The 16,112-nt window shown below is 45.9% G+C and overlaps 1 protein-coding gene and 1 pseudogene across 1 annotated transcript; both read right to left on the bottom strand.

The window, feature by feature from the left end:
• Nucleotides 1-7,281: 7,281 nt before the first annotated feature.
• LOC136462732 (uncharacterized) lies at nucleotides 7,282-8,890 on the bottom strand. The gene has a single exon (XM_066461786.1). It carries the CDS (start codon nucleotides 8,740-8,742, stop codon nucleotides 7,390-7,392), a length of 1,353 nt encoding a protein of 450 aa, XP_066317883.1. The 5' UTR covers nucleotides 8,743-8,890; the 3' UTR covers nucleotides 7,282-7,389.
• Nucleotides 8,891-12,774: 3,884 nt separating this feature from the next.
• Nucleotides 12,775-14,433, bottom strand: LOC136465183 (uncharacterized; annotated as a pseudogene).
• Nucleotides 14,434-16,112: the final 1,679 nt, after the last annotated feature.

Raw genomic sequence — 16,112 nt, 5'->3', positions numbered from 1 at the left:
GATGGACCAAACCGGGAGGCCCAGCGCGCGATGGCTGTTTTTTACAGAAAATCCCCCAAGCTTTTAGATATTAATACGACTACTATGCGCACTATTCCTACCAACAGCGGTTTTAGCAACCCAGCCCCCGAACTATCCCACCATCATAATGGATTGGTCCCCTGATGTCACCGCGCTCGCTGGCGCAGCCTCGGTTGGCACTACGTGGCTAAGCCGGCCAACTAAGGCCTAATCGGCACATCTAACTGGCCGATGGGGACCTATGGGCCAACGTGTAGCGATGCAAAGTGGAAGGAAACTCGATGATGAACTACCGAAGTCTATCCTCGACGTCGTGCTAGACCGTGTGGCGGCGTGACCGTTCTGATGACCTAGGGCACTAATCGGAGAGTAGAGACGGTGGGGAAGCATTAGAGGCTCACCGCGGTTCAGTGCTGAGGTGACGGTTGAAGCAGAGGAGGGTCGAGATGACCTAGCCACATGTGTGCGAGCCTCGACGGCGACGCTCCAAGGCGGGCACCGATGCGTCACCACACCACCGACGAGTACCCTGGCCAAAATAGCACGAGCACTGGATAGAGGGAGTCAAGGCGAGTTTGGGGATTATGAGCAATTGAACTGCTATCAACCCTACAGGCCTTACCCCTAAACGTACTGGCTCGGCGGTGCACATGACCGGCGGCGAGCAAAATGCCAAATTGCCGGCCGGTAGTACTCTATCGGGCTTAAGGGGAAAGAGACGACTAGCCGACTTCCTAAGCTACCCACCAGAGCAAGAAATTATGCGGCGAAGCTCGCTGACTCTTGGAGGGAAGAAGGAGCGGTGGTCCCACGCACGGTGCGGTCGTGGAGAGGGCACACAAACGAGCCTGAGCAGGTTAAGACGAGGCGACTCCAATCGATGGCGATAGCACAAGCATGTGCGCACAGATGACGAGACTATGGAGGCTTGGCGCAAAATGCTTGGAATGTAGTGGTAGGACCCGAGCGGGGCTCACCGGCGTCGGCTAGCGGGGCAAGGTGAGGTAGAGAGGCATCACCATCACCACTGTGACCGGGGCCAGTCGACCCCGATGCGGTGGGCAGTGGCGCATGCCCGGAGGCTCGACGCGGTAGGTGAATTAGAGGGCGGAGCGAGTGCCACGGTGGCCAAGCAAAGGCAGCCACAGGCGCAGCTCGCCCCTGCACGTGGCACAGTGGCCAGCCACTCAAGTGTAGCGCGCACATTGAGCAACAGCGGGAGCAGGCCACAGGCAGCCGAGACCGGCCAACGCAGGGTCAGGGACGCCGTGGGGCACCGACCGGCCGCGCGAGCTGGCCAGCAGCAATAGCCCGGCACTGCTTGGGCTCAGGCGCCAGCAGCGCCCGCGCACGCGCAGAGACAAGCGGACTTAGGTCGAACGACTGCAATCGGTGTCGTGCACGTATTTTAAAGCGAAGCAAAGGCTGTTGATCAACACAATTGGGGTTCAACCAATTTCACTAACCTAAAGCTGATACTAACAGTGTCCTAGCAAAGCAATCGTCATGACCAGAGAGCAACCAGAGAGGGAGATAAAAGGATGCCAACATGAGTTCGTCACGCTGAACACCGGTTCGCGAACAGAGCGCTAACAACATGGTCTACGGCTCGTTTCAACGAAGTTTAGGTAATTTTTGCAACGCCAACGTAAAACCAAACTAGTCCATGAACTACACCATGTCAAGGTACTCGTTATGGTGCAACCAACAGTATAAAAATATGGATCTAGTGTTTAAGAAATTTAATCAAAATTTAAATGCCAAAACGGCATCGTCATTAGGTTTTCAGACTTAGGTCATTTTCAGTTCTAGAAGCTGAAATTGAACTCCACATTCAATTCTCGAGCTATCAAAAATACTATTGAACAACATCTATTCACCAAAACAAAAGTTGCATTTTCATCTACCAAACTTGTACTTCAAATTTTATTTAAGTACTAAATACAAGTTATATTTTATTTTTGTTTATAAAAATTGTTTTTCATGCTTAATCAAATAGGACAAGCCACTAACTATTTTTTTGCTAGAATTGCTATCAGGCATTTTAAGCACTTTCTTCAGACTTTTTCAAAACAAACCCTAAATAACTTTTGTTCCCAAGATTATTTAAAAGCTTTTAAGTACCAAAGAAAAATTGATTAGCAACACTTATTTAATTCTTTTATTCACAAAAGTAAGTCACACCAGGTTCACCTTACCATTTCATGTGAGAATTTATTTTTAAAATCCTGGAAAACATAAACACTAGAGTTTATTAGGCCTTAACCTCAGTGCTAACTAAGTCCATAACACCAGGCCCGTTGCGCCAGCGGCCGATCTGGCCAGGGGCCATCGCGCCACCGCTGGATCCTAATCCAAGAGCCCTCAATCATTTCGATGACGCGGCCACGCTGATGCCGGGCCGGCTCCTGGTGTTCTCTTGTTTTTAAATTGCGAAAAAACAATACTTTAAAGAGTGCAAGAACGTAAGGTATGATAACAATCTGTAACGCAATGAAATTAATTACCATAGGTCATTACTGTTGTGAAACTATAGTTAATATGAAGCTATGAATTGCAAGCAACAAAAAAGTGTGCACAAAGAGTATCTCATCTATGTAGGTTACTGAATTTCAAAACTTACACACTTGGCCAGCACATATTGTCAACAACCATTCTAATACACATGGCTACAATTTGTATTGTTTGATTATTCAACATTTATTTATGCAAGAACATGATTTCAGTGGTACGTAGTGCCCCTATACAGACGACTAGCATATCATAGCAGTCTAGCACTAGCACACTACAAATATTTCACTTTGTTTCCCAAACTAAACCACATGCCAACATGGTCTCGATTTGAGCAGACGAGAAGGCCACTTATTTTGTCAGAATATCCATCCTAGCAAGCAAAGCCTTTAATTACATACTAGATATATGCCCGTGCGTTGCACCAGGGTCATGAATTTTTGCCCACGCCTACGATGACGCAAGTGGCTTGCGGCTTAGACTAACATATTAAGAAAACTACAAGTATAATTGCATATATAGAATTGTGTAGGGGCTTGCTTGTATTGCATAGGCTAGGCAAGTAGTGGCTATTAGGGTCATCTCTATTACTAACATCTTTTTCACGCGGATGTACAGAACTTATGTTTTTAGAGCACCCCTTGAGGTACACCATGGAATCCGTGAATCTGGTCCCTGAATCTATTTTGGTGACTTCAGATTTGATGGTGGAAGAGTGTTTGGGTTAAAAAATGGATCCGAAGCTGATTTTGGGACAGTATGAGATTAATAAGGATGTGCTTCATATGAGGATGCAAACATTTATAATAAAGACTCTTGTTCCAGCAATTACTTTTCATATTGAATTGAAGTGCCTTGAAATTTATTGGATAAATTACACATAGAATTTATTTCTAAGAAATATAAATTACAAAAGCTGTTTGGATAACAAAAGAGTAAAGTGCACCAGCGGTCCCTAAACTTGTACCGCTGTGTCATCCTGGTCACTAAACTCGCAAATTGACCGTTTAGGTCCTCAAACGTGTTCATCTGTGTCATTTCGGTCCCTAAACTTGTTCGGCTGTGTCATCCCGGTCCCTAAACTTGCAAATCACTCGTTTAGGTCCTCAAACTTTTTCAATTGTGTCATCCCGGTCCCTAAACTTGGTCTTGAGTCTCATCTGGGTCAAAACATGGTGATCTAAAAACTTTATATTAAAAAATAATTCATAACTTTTTCATATGGACTCGAATGAAGACAAACTTTATATCAAAATTGAAGCCCTTGATGCGATCTACAACTTTGTAGTTGAAAAGTTTTTGAATTAAAACTGTTTAGGATTCCAAAATATTATTGTATGTTTATAGATTTTAAAATTTGAAATTTAAAATTATCAAACAATCTTGGATATTGATATGGTCTATATGAAAGTTATAGTTCTCAATACGATCTACAACTTTGTAGCGGAAAAGTTTTTTTGTTTGAAGTCATTTAGTGTCCCAAAATTTAATTTTAAATTTTAAATTTCAAAATCTATAAACATACAATAATATTTTGGGACCATAAACAGTTTTAATTCAAAAACAATTCAACTCCAAAGTCGTAGATCGCGTCGAGGGCTTCAATTTTGATATAAAGTTTGTCTTCATTCGAGTTCATATGAAAAAGTTATGAATTATTTTTTGATATAAAGTTTTTAAATCACCCTATTTTGACCCAGATGAGACTCAAAGCCAAGTTTAGGGACCGGGATGATACAACTAAACAAGTTTGAGGACCTAAACGGGTGATTTACAAGTTTAGGGACCGGGATGACACAACCGAATAAGTTTAAGGATCGAGATGACACAGATGAACAAGTTTGAGGACCTAAACGGTCGATTTACGAGTTTAGGAACCAGGATGACACATCGGTACAAGTTTAGAGACCGCTGGTGCATTTACTCATAAGAAAACATGGAGAGCTTACAACTGAAAGCCCAACACCTTGGAATTGGAACGGCGGATGGTGCTGCCGGGCAAGAGCGGGCTATCCTGGCGACTCTCCCAGAGGAATCCTCTATCGCCTGGTAGGTCCGGCACCTCACGCTCGCAGCCTGGCAAGCAAGCGGGGTGAGGCAATACGGAGTTTGTAGACGGGCGCGCACACCAAGGGCTCGGACTCGAAGACTCGTAATCGAGGGTGGGCGCTCACACGATGGGAGTTGGACAAAAGCCCTCGGTGTAACTGATTGAAGCTCTAAATTAATTCTATTTTCTGTTTATATTATATTTGAATACGGTAAAGTTTAGGCCCTTACTGGTAGTTCGCTCCGGGGCCCCAAATTTTTGGAGACGGTCCTACAGATACAAGATGGAGAATGCTTAATTTAATTAACACCATTGCTCAATATGGCCATGTTCGCTTCTCTTATAATCCGTAGTTTTCAGCTTATTTTTTTAGTTGAAACGGTATTTTTCTCTCATAACAAATCAGCTGGAACAGTGTTTCATCTTGTTTTTTCAGCGAAGCGAACGGGGCATATGTGTTATTAAAGTTATAGGCTTAATATGAGCTATACATGTGTACTATATGTGTGTTTGGTTACTTGCTAAGGATCTAGCCAGACTTTTGTAATACAGTTTTCTCGTGTTTGGTTGCCTGCTAAGCCTCTAAGCCTGGCCCAACTAATACAAATGAGGGGGGCTGGCCTGGCCTGGAAACGCTCGATCCCACCGTTCCCAGCAAGCTAGGCTTGTACCAGCGACGCGGCCTGTTCCCCTCACCTTCCGTCGTGACCGGTGTTTCTTCTTCGTCGCTACCGCACCTTCCACGCCACCGTCGCCCATCATGCGAGCGCCGCCGGCCTCTACGTGCGCCACCGCCGGCCACCACGCGAGCGCTGCTGAACTCCGAGCGAGCTCCGCCGTCCGTCTGTGCTCGAGCTCCGCGCCTTCTGTCCGTACGTGCAGCCTGCGCGACCGAGCTCTGCGCTGTCCGTCGGTCCGTCAGTGCGTGAGCTTCACGCCGCCGGCCTCCGCACGAGCTCCGCCATCCTCGCATCCCCTGCCCCAACGGCCCCCGCTCGCACGGAGCGGTGCTCCGATCCAGATCCACGCCACGCGAGGTCAGCTCCATGGCAAGCAACAACAACAGCCTAGCGCAGCGGCCATGGCAAGCAGCAGCAACAGCCTAGCGCATGGCAAGGGGACGGAGGAGGAGCACTGCGAGGGCCATGGAGAGGAGCACTATGACCATGGGGCGGAGGTGCTGCGGCCGCAGCCATGGCGAGGGGCCGGAGGAGGAGCACCGCAAGGGCACGGATGGGGCATGTGTGCTGGTGCTCGACGTGCTCGGCGTGCTCAGCGAGGAGGAGGACGGTGGCGAGGGGTGTGTTGGATGCAACCCTATTTGGATGGTATGAAATGCTGATGTAATGGAGCTGTAATATTTTGCATGATAGTTTATAGTACTTGCTCTGGACAAACTACTGGTGTTAGATGAAATTGTGGTTTATGTTTTGCATGTTGGTGAACAATCTGAACCATGAGCACTACTTATGTTTGTAATATATTAAGGTTTGCATGTTGGTGAATGAACAATCTAAGAATTTTATATTTCTAGGCTGCATTCATCCATCCATCGTTGACTCATTCATTCATTTATTCAAGCATACAAATACAGTGACACACACATACATAGGACCTTACTTCTTCATAATTGCATACAAGGCAAGGTAGATGGCAACAAAGATCAGCTTCTTAATTCATCTGAGCTGCTGCATAATACTATCTTGCACTACTCCACCAGTCTGACCACCATCCTGGATGAGAGCCATTGGAGAGCGAACTGAGTGGAGAGAGAACTGAGTGGGGGAGGGATCTCAGTGTTGTCTATTTATAGGAGCCACCTAGGGAGAGTTTTTTGCACCAAAGGCCCATCCGATTAGCGCCAAAGCACCATCAGATAGCCTCTTCTTCCTGAGGGCATGCTTGTCTTTTCTCCATCCGTTAGCCACAGTTAGCGCTGCATTTGGACGGAATGGCTTGTGTGTAATTATAAACTTTTTTAATGACACACAGGTAAAAGGCTTAACAAACATATGTGTAGCCAGACTAACACAATGCATACAACTAAACAACTACGAATTGGCATAGTTGGAGCAGGCTAAGGCTAGCCTGTCTTAGTTTTGCTAGCCAGGCTGGTCTAGGAAACTAACCAAACACACCCTATGTCATGATGATATCGAGGAGATAGCTTTGCATCTCTTTTTTTTAATGTACTTCAAGTGCAACTAGATGGTTCATCCTTGACAATCAGTGGAAGATTCAGGTTAGCATTTGTCAGATGATAGCGCAGAAAAAGGCTCAACCTTTCTTGATGGATTTTTTTAGAGCGCCTGGTGCATTTGGAAGGAACGTAACGATTGCATATTCAACCACAAGGTCCCTTCTCCTTTGGCTTGGAAGCAACGTTTTATAAGTGAGGTTAAGCTCCACTTATGTCGTTTTAACCCGTCACCATCATGTAATTATTTAATGGCTAGCATCTCTGTAATTTGGTACCTTCTTTTCCTCCTTGGACGGTTTGTCCTTCTCTTAGCTAACATGCTGGGAGCTTTGCTCCATTGTTTCTCTGCAAAAATAAAATAAAAATAATAGATGGTTGATCCCATTCAACCCCTATTTGCATTTATAGGAACTAACTTATATGTATACTATATTGCTTAACGAGCACTCATATATAAGCACTTCTCATTAATTAAACATGTCCTTATGTATTAAAAAGATACAGTGGGCCACTAGTAACACCTTGAATTTTTAAAACATGTATGTACTCTAATCTAACTTTGTAAATGGCTAACAGAAAAAATATCACTTTGTGTCTGCTATAATTGCTACACCACCAATTTTGGTGGGAAAATCCATGTCAGCCATGTGAACAAACTTCTCGACCATGGCAATCTAAATGGCCTACAAGTCCATAATCTAGTGTCGAACACATCATCGGTATCATCAAAATATATGAAACCTGCTTGTATATCTCCAAACACTATAGTAGATTTGCAAAAGCCTCGGCTAAGGAAGATGGCCTCATCTTTGGCGAGCCCATCTGGAGCGACTGAAATCCACTCACCCATGTTGACATCTGCTTTAACGACCTTGACACTCATAGTGTAAGGTTTGGAACGTATAGGTGAAAAAACCTGACGCCTCACCATGAGCAACTCGCCGTCCCACGACTTCACTAACATCCGGATGGTAGTAGTGTCACCCCTGTATGGCACCTGAGTATCAAATGATTCCTCCCTACCATCCAACACCATGTCATCAGCATTAAAGTTACTATTATCTCCCCCTTCTTCTTGGTTTGGTGCATCATCCTCACCATCATCATCACTATAATCGTTGTTATCGTCGTCGTCTTCGTCAACATCCATCCAGTCCCAATAGTGCGCCTCAGGTGATGGCGACGTGGCCTTGATGACGCGCTTCTCTTTGGTAACGACAGGCTTGCCATCGTCGTCCTCGGCGAGGTGGAAGGCGAGAAGTTCTTCATCACTGGTGATCCCATAGAGCCGCTCCCCAACGAACGCGACGTCGAAGACACGAAAGTAGCGCATTACATACGTACCCTTCCCGGGACGGCACAAGACGACATTGCAATCCCCGCTGCTGGTCACGACGGCGATGAGGTCGTCAGGCGTCGACGACCGCATCGCCACCCTGTAGATCTCGAACACCTCGGAGACGGTCCCGACGACGGCGTCCAGCTCCGGGAGCGGCAGCGTCGCGCCGGAGAAGGGGTTGAGCAGGAGGTACGAGTGCGCGTGCCTGACGTCGCGTCTAGGTCGTCCCTTGTACCACACGAACGAGAAGCCATCGCTGCGGCGGCGGTACATGCAGTCTGTGCGGTCGAGGAGGAGCCAGCCGTCGGCGGCGGACCCGACGACGGTCACGCCGTCTGGCAGGCCGGGCATCGCCGTCCGGTGGAAGAAGGCCCCGTCGCCGACGGTGCAGAAGGAGCCGTCCCTCAGGACCAGCCACGGGAGCTGGCGCACGTGCAGCGCGGCGGCGGTGTGCCACCCGCGGCAGACGGCGCGGAACCGCGCGCGGTCGGCGGGGAACGGGAGGCGCACGAGGACCTGGCCTAGCAGCTCCGGCAGCAGGTCGCACCACGGACGGAGCGGCGGCGGCGAGATTGTTGCCATCGCGGTCGTGCAGTGTCGATCTGCCTTCCCGGTCGGCATGGACTTGGATACGATCGATCTATTAATCGACGCCGGGTCACTGAGGGGTGGATCGGTGTCGAGACGGTCTCGATCTCACCCATGTCGGGGAGGATCGGAGACGGTCTCCTTCCCGATCGGAAGTCGGGAATTGACGAGTGGCATCATATCGCGTCGTCTGGTGGTTATTGGACATCGGTTAACACCCGTCACGGGTTTTAAACTTCTGTGTCGGCGATAGATGTCCCATGGGCCACGGCACGCCAAGACACAGGCTGGATCTGTCACGGGAACTGAGGTTGAGCCCCTCATCATCTGGTACAGGCGTCTGGTCCGGGCCATTATGGTCATGCATGCATGGCACGTACCTAAAACCACTGGGCTCTCTCTCCTACCGATGTAGGACTGTAGGTAGGGATGAAAACGGTACGGATATTTTCCGACCGTATTCGAAACCGAATCCGTTTAGAGGGGTTGAGATCTGTCCGTATCCGAGTTCGGATATCCAACATCCGATACCGTATCCGTATCCGAATACTCAAATCGCATATTTATGATGTCGATATCTAATCGTATCCTATCCGACATAGTTGACACTATCCGTATTCGAATCCGAATCCGGACAGAAATATGAAAACACATGTAATATCGGTGATATCCGTCTATATCCGATCCATTTTCGTCCCTAACTGTAGGAGTACTTATATCGTTATCGGTTATCAGACTTCGACACACTGCATAATACAACACTACTTGCTGTTCTGATTGCTCGTTAGGGTCTGTTCAGCAGCAAAAGCAGCTGCGGAAGCTGTAAAAAGGTAGTACCGAACGGGCCTGTTCTAGCATCGGTGGAGTAGTTATCAGAAGATAGGTTGTAGCTGTATGTATGTTAATTTAGGCTCACTTTTAGCAAGCCACACAACGCAGAACAGCTGCTTGGTTCACGCATAAGCTGCGGCAGGCACATACACCTTTTTCAGTGCAAATTCCTACCATAATTGTGGCGTCCACGCCTTAAGCGCTGTCGTCGTTGAACGTGGCTAGGTGTGGCTGTAAGCCAAACACGCCCTATATGTCTGATAGGTATAACAACACCTTTTAATTTCTTTAAACTCAAAGTACCGTAACAATTCAATGAAGCTAGTTGAGTGGAAAATTAGCGACAAGTAAGCGAGCTAAATGGTACATTGGCACCATTGGTCAGCAGTTGTACTCACATTCCACGTGCACTCAGTTGGCTAAAATTATTTGAGTCAGCTTAGCTACATCAAAAACTCTAAATGTTCTGATACTGCCTACATAAAAAGGTATAATTCTAGATTCAAATTGAATTAAAGTTACTTAATTTTAGCTAAATTTATAGAAAACATTATTAATATTTAAAACTTTAAGAACGTGTTTGGAACACAAGAATTTTATAAGATTCGCACAAGAATTTCATAGAAGTCAGTTTAATTTTATTGGAAAACGTAGAAACAGAAGAAGATCCCCATGTTCCGAACATGACCTAACTATTAGCATACTATAAAAATTATAGTATATAATTATCTAATTATACTTATTTAATATAATAAATATTGATACCTTTCTATATAACAAAGTTGATCAAATTTTAATAAAATATTTAACTTATGGGAAAGCAAGAATTTTAACGTGAGGGAGCACCAGAGAGAACCATCAGAGAGTTACCAGTTTTTGCGTGCGTGTTCTGTACTCTATGGAGAGAACAGGAGGTCAGGAGCAGAACAGTGAAGAGCAGACAGGTAACGGGCCCGCAACTACGCAAGGGAGATGCGAAAACTGCCGTGTTCCGTCCGTGCTCGGGGCTTTTACATTTTTACCATTATTAAGATTGGCGCTCATCCGATTATCACTCTTAGAATGACACTTATAACTTTAGCACATGAGAGAAGTTTGAGTTTCTAATTTACCACATTTGCGCATGTGGCAAGCCACGGCAGCCCGACACGTTGGCGCCCAGTCAGCAGGCGCGGGTAAAATGTCATCGCTGCCCCATGCCCATTTTCTTCATTACGCCGCATCCCACCCGCTCATTTCGTCCCTCGCTCATTTCGTCCCCATCCCACCCGCCGCCGCCGACACGTTCTTCCCCCGCGCCGCCGCCGCCGCCTCCTGCTCCCCTCCCGCCGTCCCTGCGCCACGGTGACCGCATCTGGTGAGCGGGGCCCCTGGTGAGCGCATTGAAGGTATGTGGCCTTACTCCCCCCTTTGCACCCAGGTCCTGTTGTTGGTAGTAACAGCTGTAGTGCAGGCTTAGAAGCTGAAGTGATCCGTCTTCGAGAGGAGAATAGTCGTGTGGTCGGGGAGTGTGATCGCCTAAACGAGGACAACAGAAAACTGGAGCAAGACCAGTCGCAGCTCCGGGACCACACGACCAAGATGACAGAGGAGCTGAAAGGTAAGTTGTCCAACCACCTTTGCTCATTTTTGTTGCCTACCGTAGTTTGTCGTGGTATAACGTCTTAACAGCTTGTGCGGTTTGCAGTTATAAAAATCAATGCAAAGAAGCATCTGGAGGCCATGATGAAAGACCGAGACGGCTGGAAGGCGCAATGCCAAGAGATCACCAAGGACCGTGACACCTGGAAAAGCCGGTGCCAGGAGGTGGTTGTAAGGGTATAGGGGTTAATACCCCCACAGGAGGGTTCCTGGACGCTGGCAAGTCATCCTCGGTTGATTGTTTCGTAGGCTTGTGATGTAGTGGGAGAGGTGGTGTCAACCCGTGTCACAATGGCTAGCAACAGTGATTGCCGGTCGCAGAGGGTGGAGTCGTCCAGCGCCAGTAGGGCGTTGAGGAGGCAGGAACGAGGCGGGAGCTCCGTGCGCGCGCATGCTGTGGCGTATCCGGTCGGTAAAGAAACTGGGCTTCCTTTGATTCAATGTCCGGATTGCCATCTGGCCCGTGTGATCGAGCTTCGCGTCAAGCAGGACACTCCCAACAAGGGCCGGAGCTTTTTCAAGTGCCCCGAGAATGGGGTCAGTTTTGCTGTGTCTCCATCTCTCTTGCTTTCTTTGTTTGAAATCTAGAGTTCAACAGTCATGAAATGGTGTTTGCAGAATCCAAAATTATGTGCATTCTACAGATTCCAGAAGGAGTACCTAGATGAGCTGATTGATAAGAAGATCGTCATTATCAACTGTAAGGAGGTCGAGGAACACGAAGAAGGATCAGAGGGCAGTGAATATGCTAACCATGAGGAGAAGGACCTTGAGAAGAAGATGGAGAACCTGATGTGGAAAATGAACCGTTTCATTGTTGTTGTTGTAATTGTTTTGTTTGGAATTGTTGTTAGATCAGTTGTAATGACTTGATTTGTAGCAATGTGTTTGAAAATGAATTGAACATGATGTATGAACCATTTGCAATGAAACTTTGAACTGTGTTGTCCTCTGGTTGTTGCGATTATAAAATACCTATTGTATCACAATTTGGTATAATTTGCTTTATAGTCTAGATAACCTTGTGCTGTTTGATTCATTTGAGAACTGAAAGTCTGGAAGTGATGTTGCATTGACATGCATTGGAGGCTTAGACAACACCCTGCCTTGTGTATCTAGTTGTATACAGCTACTTGTCATCACAAAAAGGTCGCAGAAGGAGGTTGTCTTGTGTATGCCCAAAATTTGCTACCTGTATCATGTTAAGTTATGCTGACAAAGATGTTATGCAGACACTCTGCATTTTAACAATGCAAATAATAGCATACCTTTAAATTCATCCTCCCACACACCATAGTTATTTGTGAATGGAAGGTCAAGCCCAATGAGACCTACAGTGAGACCTTTCTTAGCTGACTCTGAAGCTAGAGAAAGACCAGTAGGACCACAACCAATGATAACCAAATCAAGTACTGTGTTTTCATCATATATGGCCATACAGATAGCAAATTCTGTTCATACAGATAGAATTTAGCGCCCATTACACATAACAAGTTCAACTTGGGGCATTACACGCTGTTTTTGTTCCCATCATTACATAATATTGTTCTTGCAAAATAATTAAAGTTCATGATCTTGGCAAAACAAGAACAGTCAGGCTCCTATCTTTCTCTTTCCTGCTCTTGTCTTGTGCGGTGTCTTCTTCACCTTAGTTGCCAACTGCTTTTTCCTAGGAGTCATCTTCCTAGCTGGCTGCACTTCAACCTCCAGTGCATCTTCAGCAAATAAGGACCTATGGAAAATAAAGTTTGATTAATGATTGATTTATTACACAGGTAATCCATTATCAATTATCATGCTGTCATAGGAAGAAGAGCAGTACCTCCTAGCTGTTGTGGTCTGAATAGCTGTCTCTGGGAGCTCAACTTGTAAAGGCATCACCTCCATCACTTGTTCATGTGCTTGAGTTGCTAAAAATTCATCCCTTGCTACTGCTACTTGGGCTGCTTCCCTTGCTGCTGCTGCTGCTGCCTTTAGCTCTAGTTCTAGAGCCTCCCTCTTAGCCTTTGCTGCTGCCTCCCTTGCAACAGCTGCTCTGGTCCTTTGAGTTGGTGCTTCCTCAGCAGTGGTACCTTTTTTGGCTTTTTTCCTCCCAACCTTGACTGGGGTCAATAATGATAGGATCAGTTTCATATTGTAATGTAACAAATAAAGAAGAATTGAGAAGGTACCTTTTCTTGGTGCCAGTGAGTGGACATTTCTAGCTACCACCCCTATGACCATACTCACTGCAGTTAGGACACCTCACTTGCCTTGTTGCCTTACCACATGTCTCCTTTGTAGACTTGATCCTATTTTTCCTCAGTCTTCCTACTTCTCTCTTCTTCTCGTATGGAGGGTGCAGTTTGAACCCTTTGTCTACCTCAGGCCACTGGTTCCTATCAGTGATATTAGGAATGATACCCTCATATGCTGCTTGAAACCTCTGAACTAAATAATACTGATCCACAAATTTGGCCATGTCTAGTTGCCTGGTGCTGGTAATCACAACCAAGGCATGGGGACATGGTTGACCAGTTATCTGCCACTGTCTACATGTGCAAACTTTGTCAACTAGGTACACAACATGCCTTCTCACTTCTTCATCCTTGTAGATCTCTGTAACCTCAACCTGATTTGGGTGCCCCTTGGAAATGGTCAGGTGTCCAAGTCCCTTGGATGCTGCATTTAGTTGATGGATGATCCCAGGCAATATACCTGGTGGGAGGGCCCTTGAAATTTTTCTCCTTTTAGCAAACAAGACCATTATCTTCTCTCTGATTGCATCTGCCATGCAATGCACAGGAAGGTTTTTGTGCTCTTTGATCCAAGAATTCCATGATTCTGCTAAATTGTTGTTGATATAGTCACACTTGATGTGTCCTGAGAATTTACTTCTAGCCCACAGAAAAGGATGATGCTCTGTCAGCCATTTCTGCACATCTGGACTAGCTTAGAAGACTTTATAAAAAAAGTACTTAAATTTGTGAGGTGAGTAAGCTCTAGCTGCATGCCACATGTTTTTACCATACACATCACCAGTGTAGTATTTCTTCATGTTCTCCATTAAGTGCCTAAAACATTCTCTCGTCTCTGCTTGTGGAAATACTAGTCTAACAGCTGACTCCAACCCCTTACATTCATCAGTGCAGATAGCTAGCTTATCCATGGGTCCAATGGCCTTCCTAAGTTGCTCCATAAACCAGACCCAGTTTTCCTTTGTCTCTGACTCAAACAAACCAAAGGTTAGAGGAAACATCCAATTATGGCCATCTAAAGCTAAGGCTGTAGGCATGTGGCCATTCCACATCCCATTAAGTGTAGTGGAATCTGCACTTATGTAAGGCCTACAGCCATTCAAGAATCCATCTATACTAGCCCTGAATGCACAGAAGAATCTGCTAAACCTAATTTCCCCATCCTTAGGATCAGTGACAGTGGCTATCTCTACAACACTTCCAGGTGATCTCAGCTCTATCTCAGCCTTAAACCTAAACAAATAATTGAAAGAATCATTTCATTTACCAAATAACTTATCTGATGCTCTCTGCCTCCCATTGTACACTGTCTGGTAGGGGATGTCAATCTTGTACTTATAATTCAGCTCTTCTTTGAGTTCTTTAGCCCCCATTTGTGGGTTCCTCCTAAGGTAGGGGATTGCTCACTCAGCCACCCAAGCTATAGATGTCATCCTACTGACAACCCTTTGTGTAGATGCACAGTTATAGACCCCCTGATTGATTTGAATTTGCATAATAAAAACAAAAGAACATATGAGGATAACAAAAAAGCAACATTCAACAAACACAGAAAAAGATGTTATTCAACAATAAAAAAATTGTATCCTGACACTGCCATCATGTTGGGTTCTAGCTCTAAGAATCCATGGGTAGCCTAGAGCAGCTCAATTAGCCCTGAACCTTTCTTTGTCTGAATGCTCAGTATCATACTCAAACTCCTTAATTATAGCATGCTGCCTAACAGCTAGCCTAAACTCAGTCATGCTGGGATAGCATGTGCCAACACTCATATTAGGATTGTCCCTGTCCCATTCATGCAGTAGTTCTACATCAACTGTATCATCAACATTAACAGCTACGTCATTCATATCTGCCTGCATCTCTGCTAACATAGCTGGAATGGGTACCTCTTCTCTAGATCCTTCTGTTGTTGTCTCTGACTCCATGAACCCCATTGCCTCATAAACATTGTCCTCATCAGCAACCTCTTTTGCTAAACCATCATCATTAGGCTGCCCTATTATTGTTAGAGTAGTCTAGTCAATTGCTATAGGCAAATCAATAGGTGTTTCTGTTGGGGAAATGCAGGTATCACCACAACCTTCAGCATCATCATGCACAACACGTGAGCCACCAGTTGGCCCACTTGTGACACCAGAGACACATCTACCTTTAGAAGCACCAGAGCTGACATTTGCATTAGAACCATCCTTCCTCACAACATCCACTGCAATAACAGCCAATCTCTCATCCCATCTGTCCTTAATCAACTGTTGGAAATGCTCATCCCTCCTAATCTTCCACTTAGACCCAGTATCTTGGTCAACAACCCACACTGCAAGTGTTTGAGTTGGCCCCCAGATTATCTTTGTGGCTAAATCCTCCTGGAATTGAGCCATAGAATACTGACAGTTTCTATCCAACCATAAGTCATGCTGCTGCTCTGTCATTTCAACTAGCCGATACTCACCATCAGCCACGAATTTAGCAACCTTAACGACTAGTCTAAACGCATTGCCAGGATCGATCCTGGCATCATGGTAAACAATGAAAGAAATGAGGAGTTAGACGGTACCCAACTCCTCCAATTCTGCCTACACTGCTAGGTTGATTAAGCTCTTACCAAGGAGGGCAATCACTGCTGCTAGCCATTGTGACATGGGTTGATACCACCTCTCCCACTACATCACAAGCCTATGAAACAATCAACCG

This window comes from Miscanthus floridulus, chromosome 7, assembly GCF_019320115.1.
Source record: "Miscanthus floridulus cultivar M001 chromosome 7, ASM1932011v1, whole genome shotgun sequence".
In the NCBI taxonomy this organism is placed as follows: Eukaryota; Viridiplantae; Streptophyta; class Magnoliopsida; order Poales; family Poaceae; genus Miscanthus; species Miscanthus floridulus.
The sequence above is the reverse complement of the archived record's forward strand: the minus strand, read 5'-3'. Positions and strand labels throughout refer to the sequence as shown.

Excerpts from the sequence above, each read along its gene's own strand:
- LOC136462732 (XM_066461786.1), bottom strand. The coding sequence starts at position 8,742 with ATGCCGACCGGGAAGGCAGATCGACACTGCACGACCGCGATGGCAACA.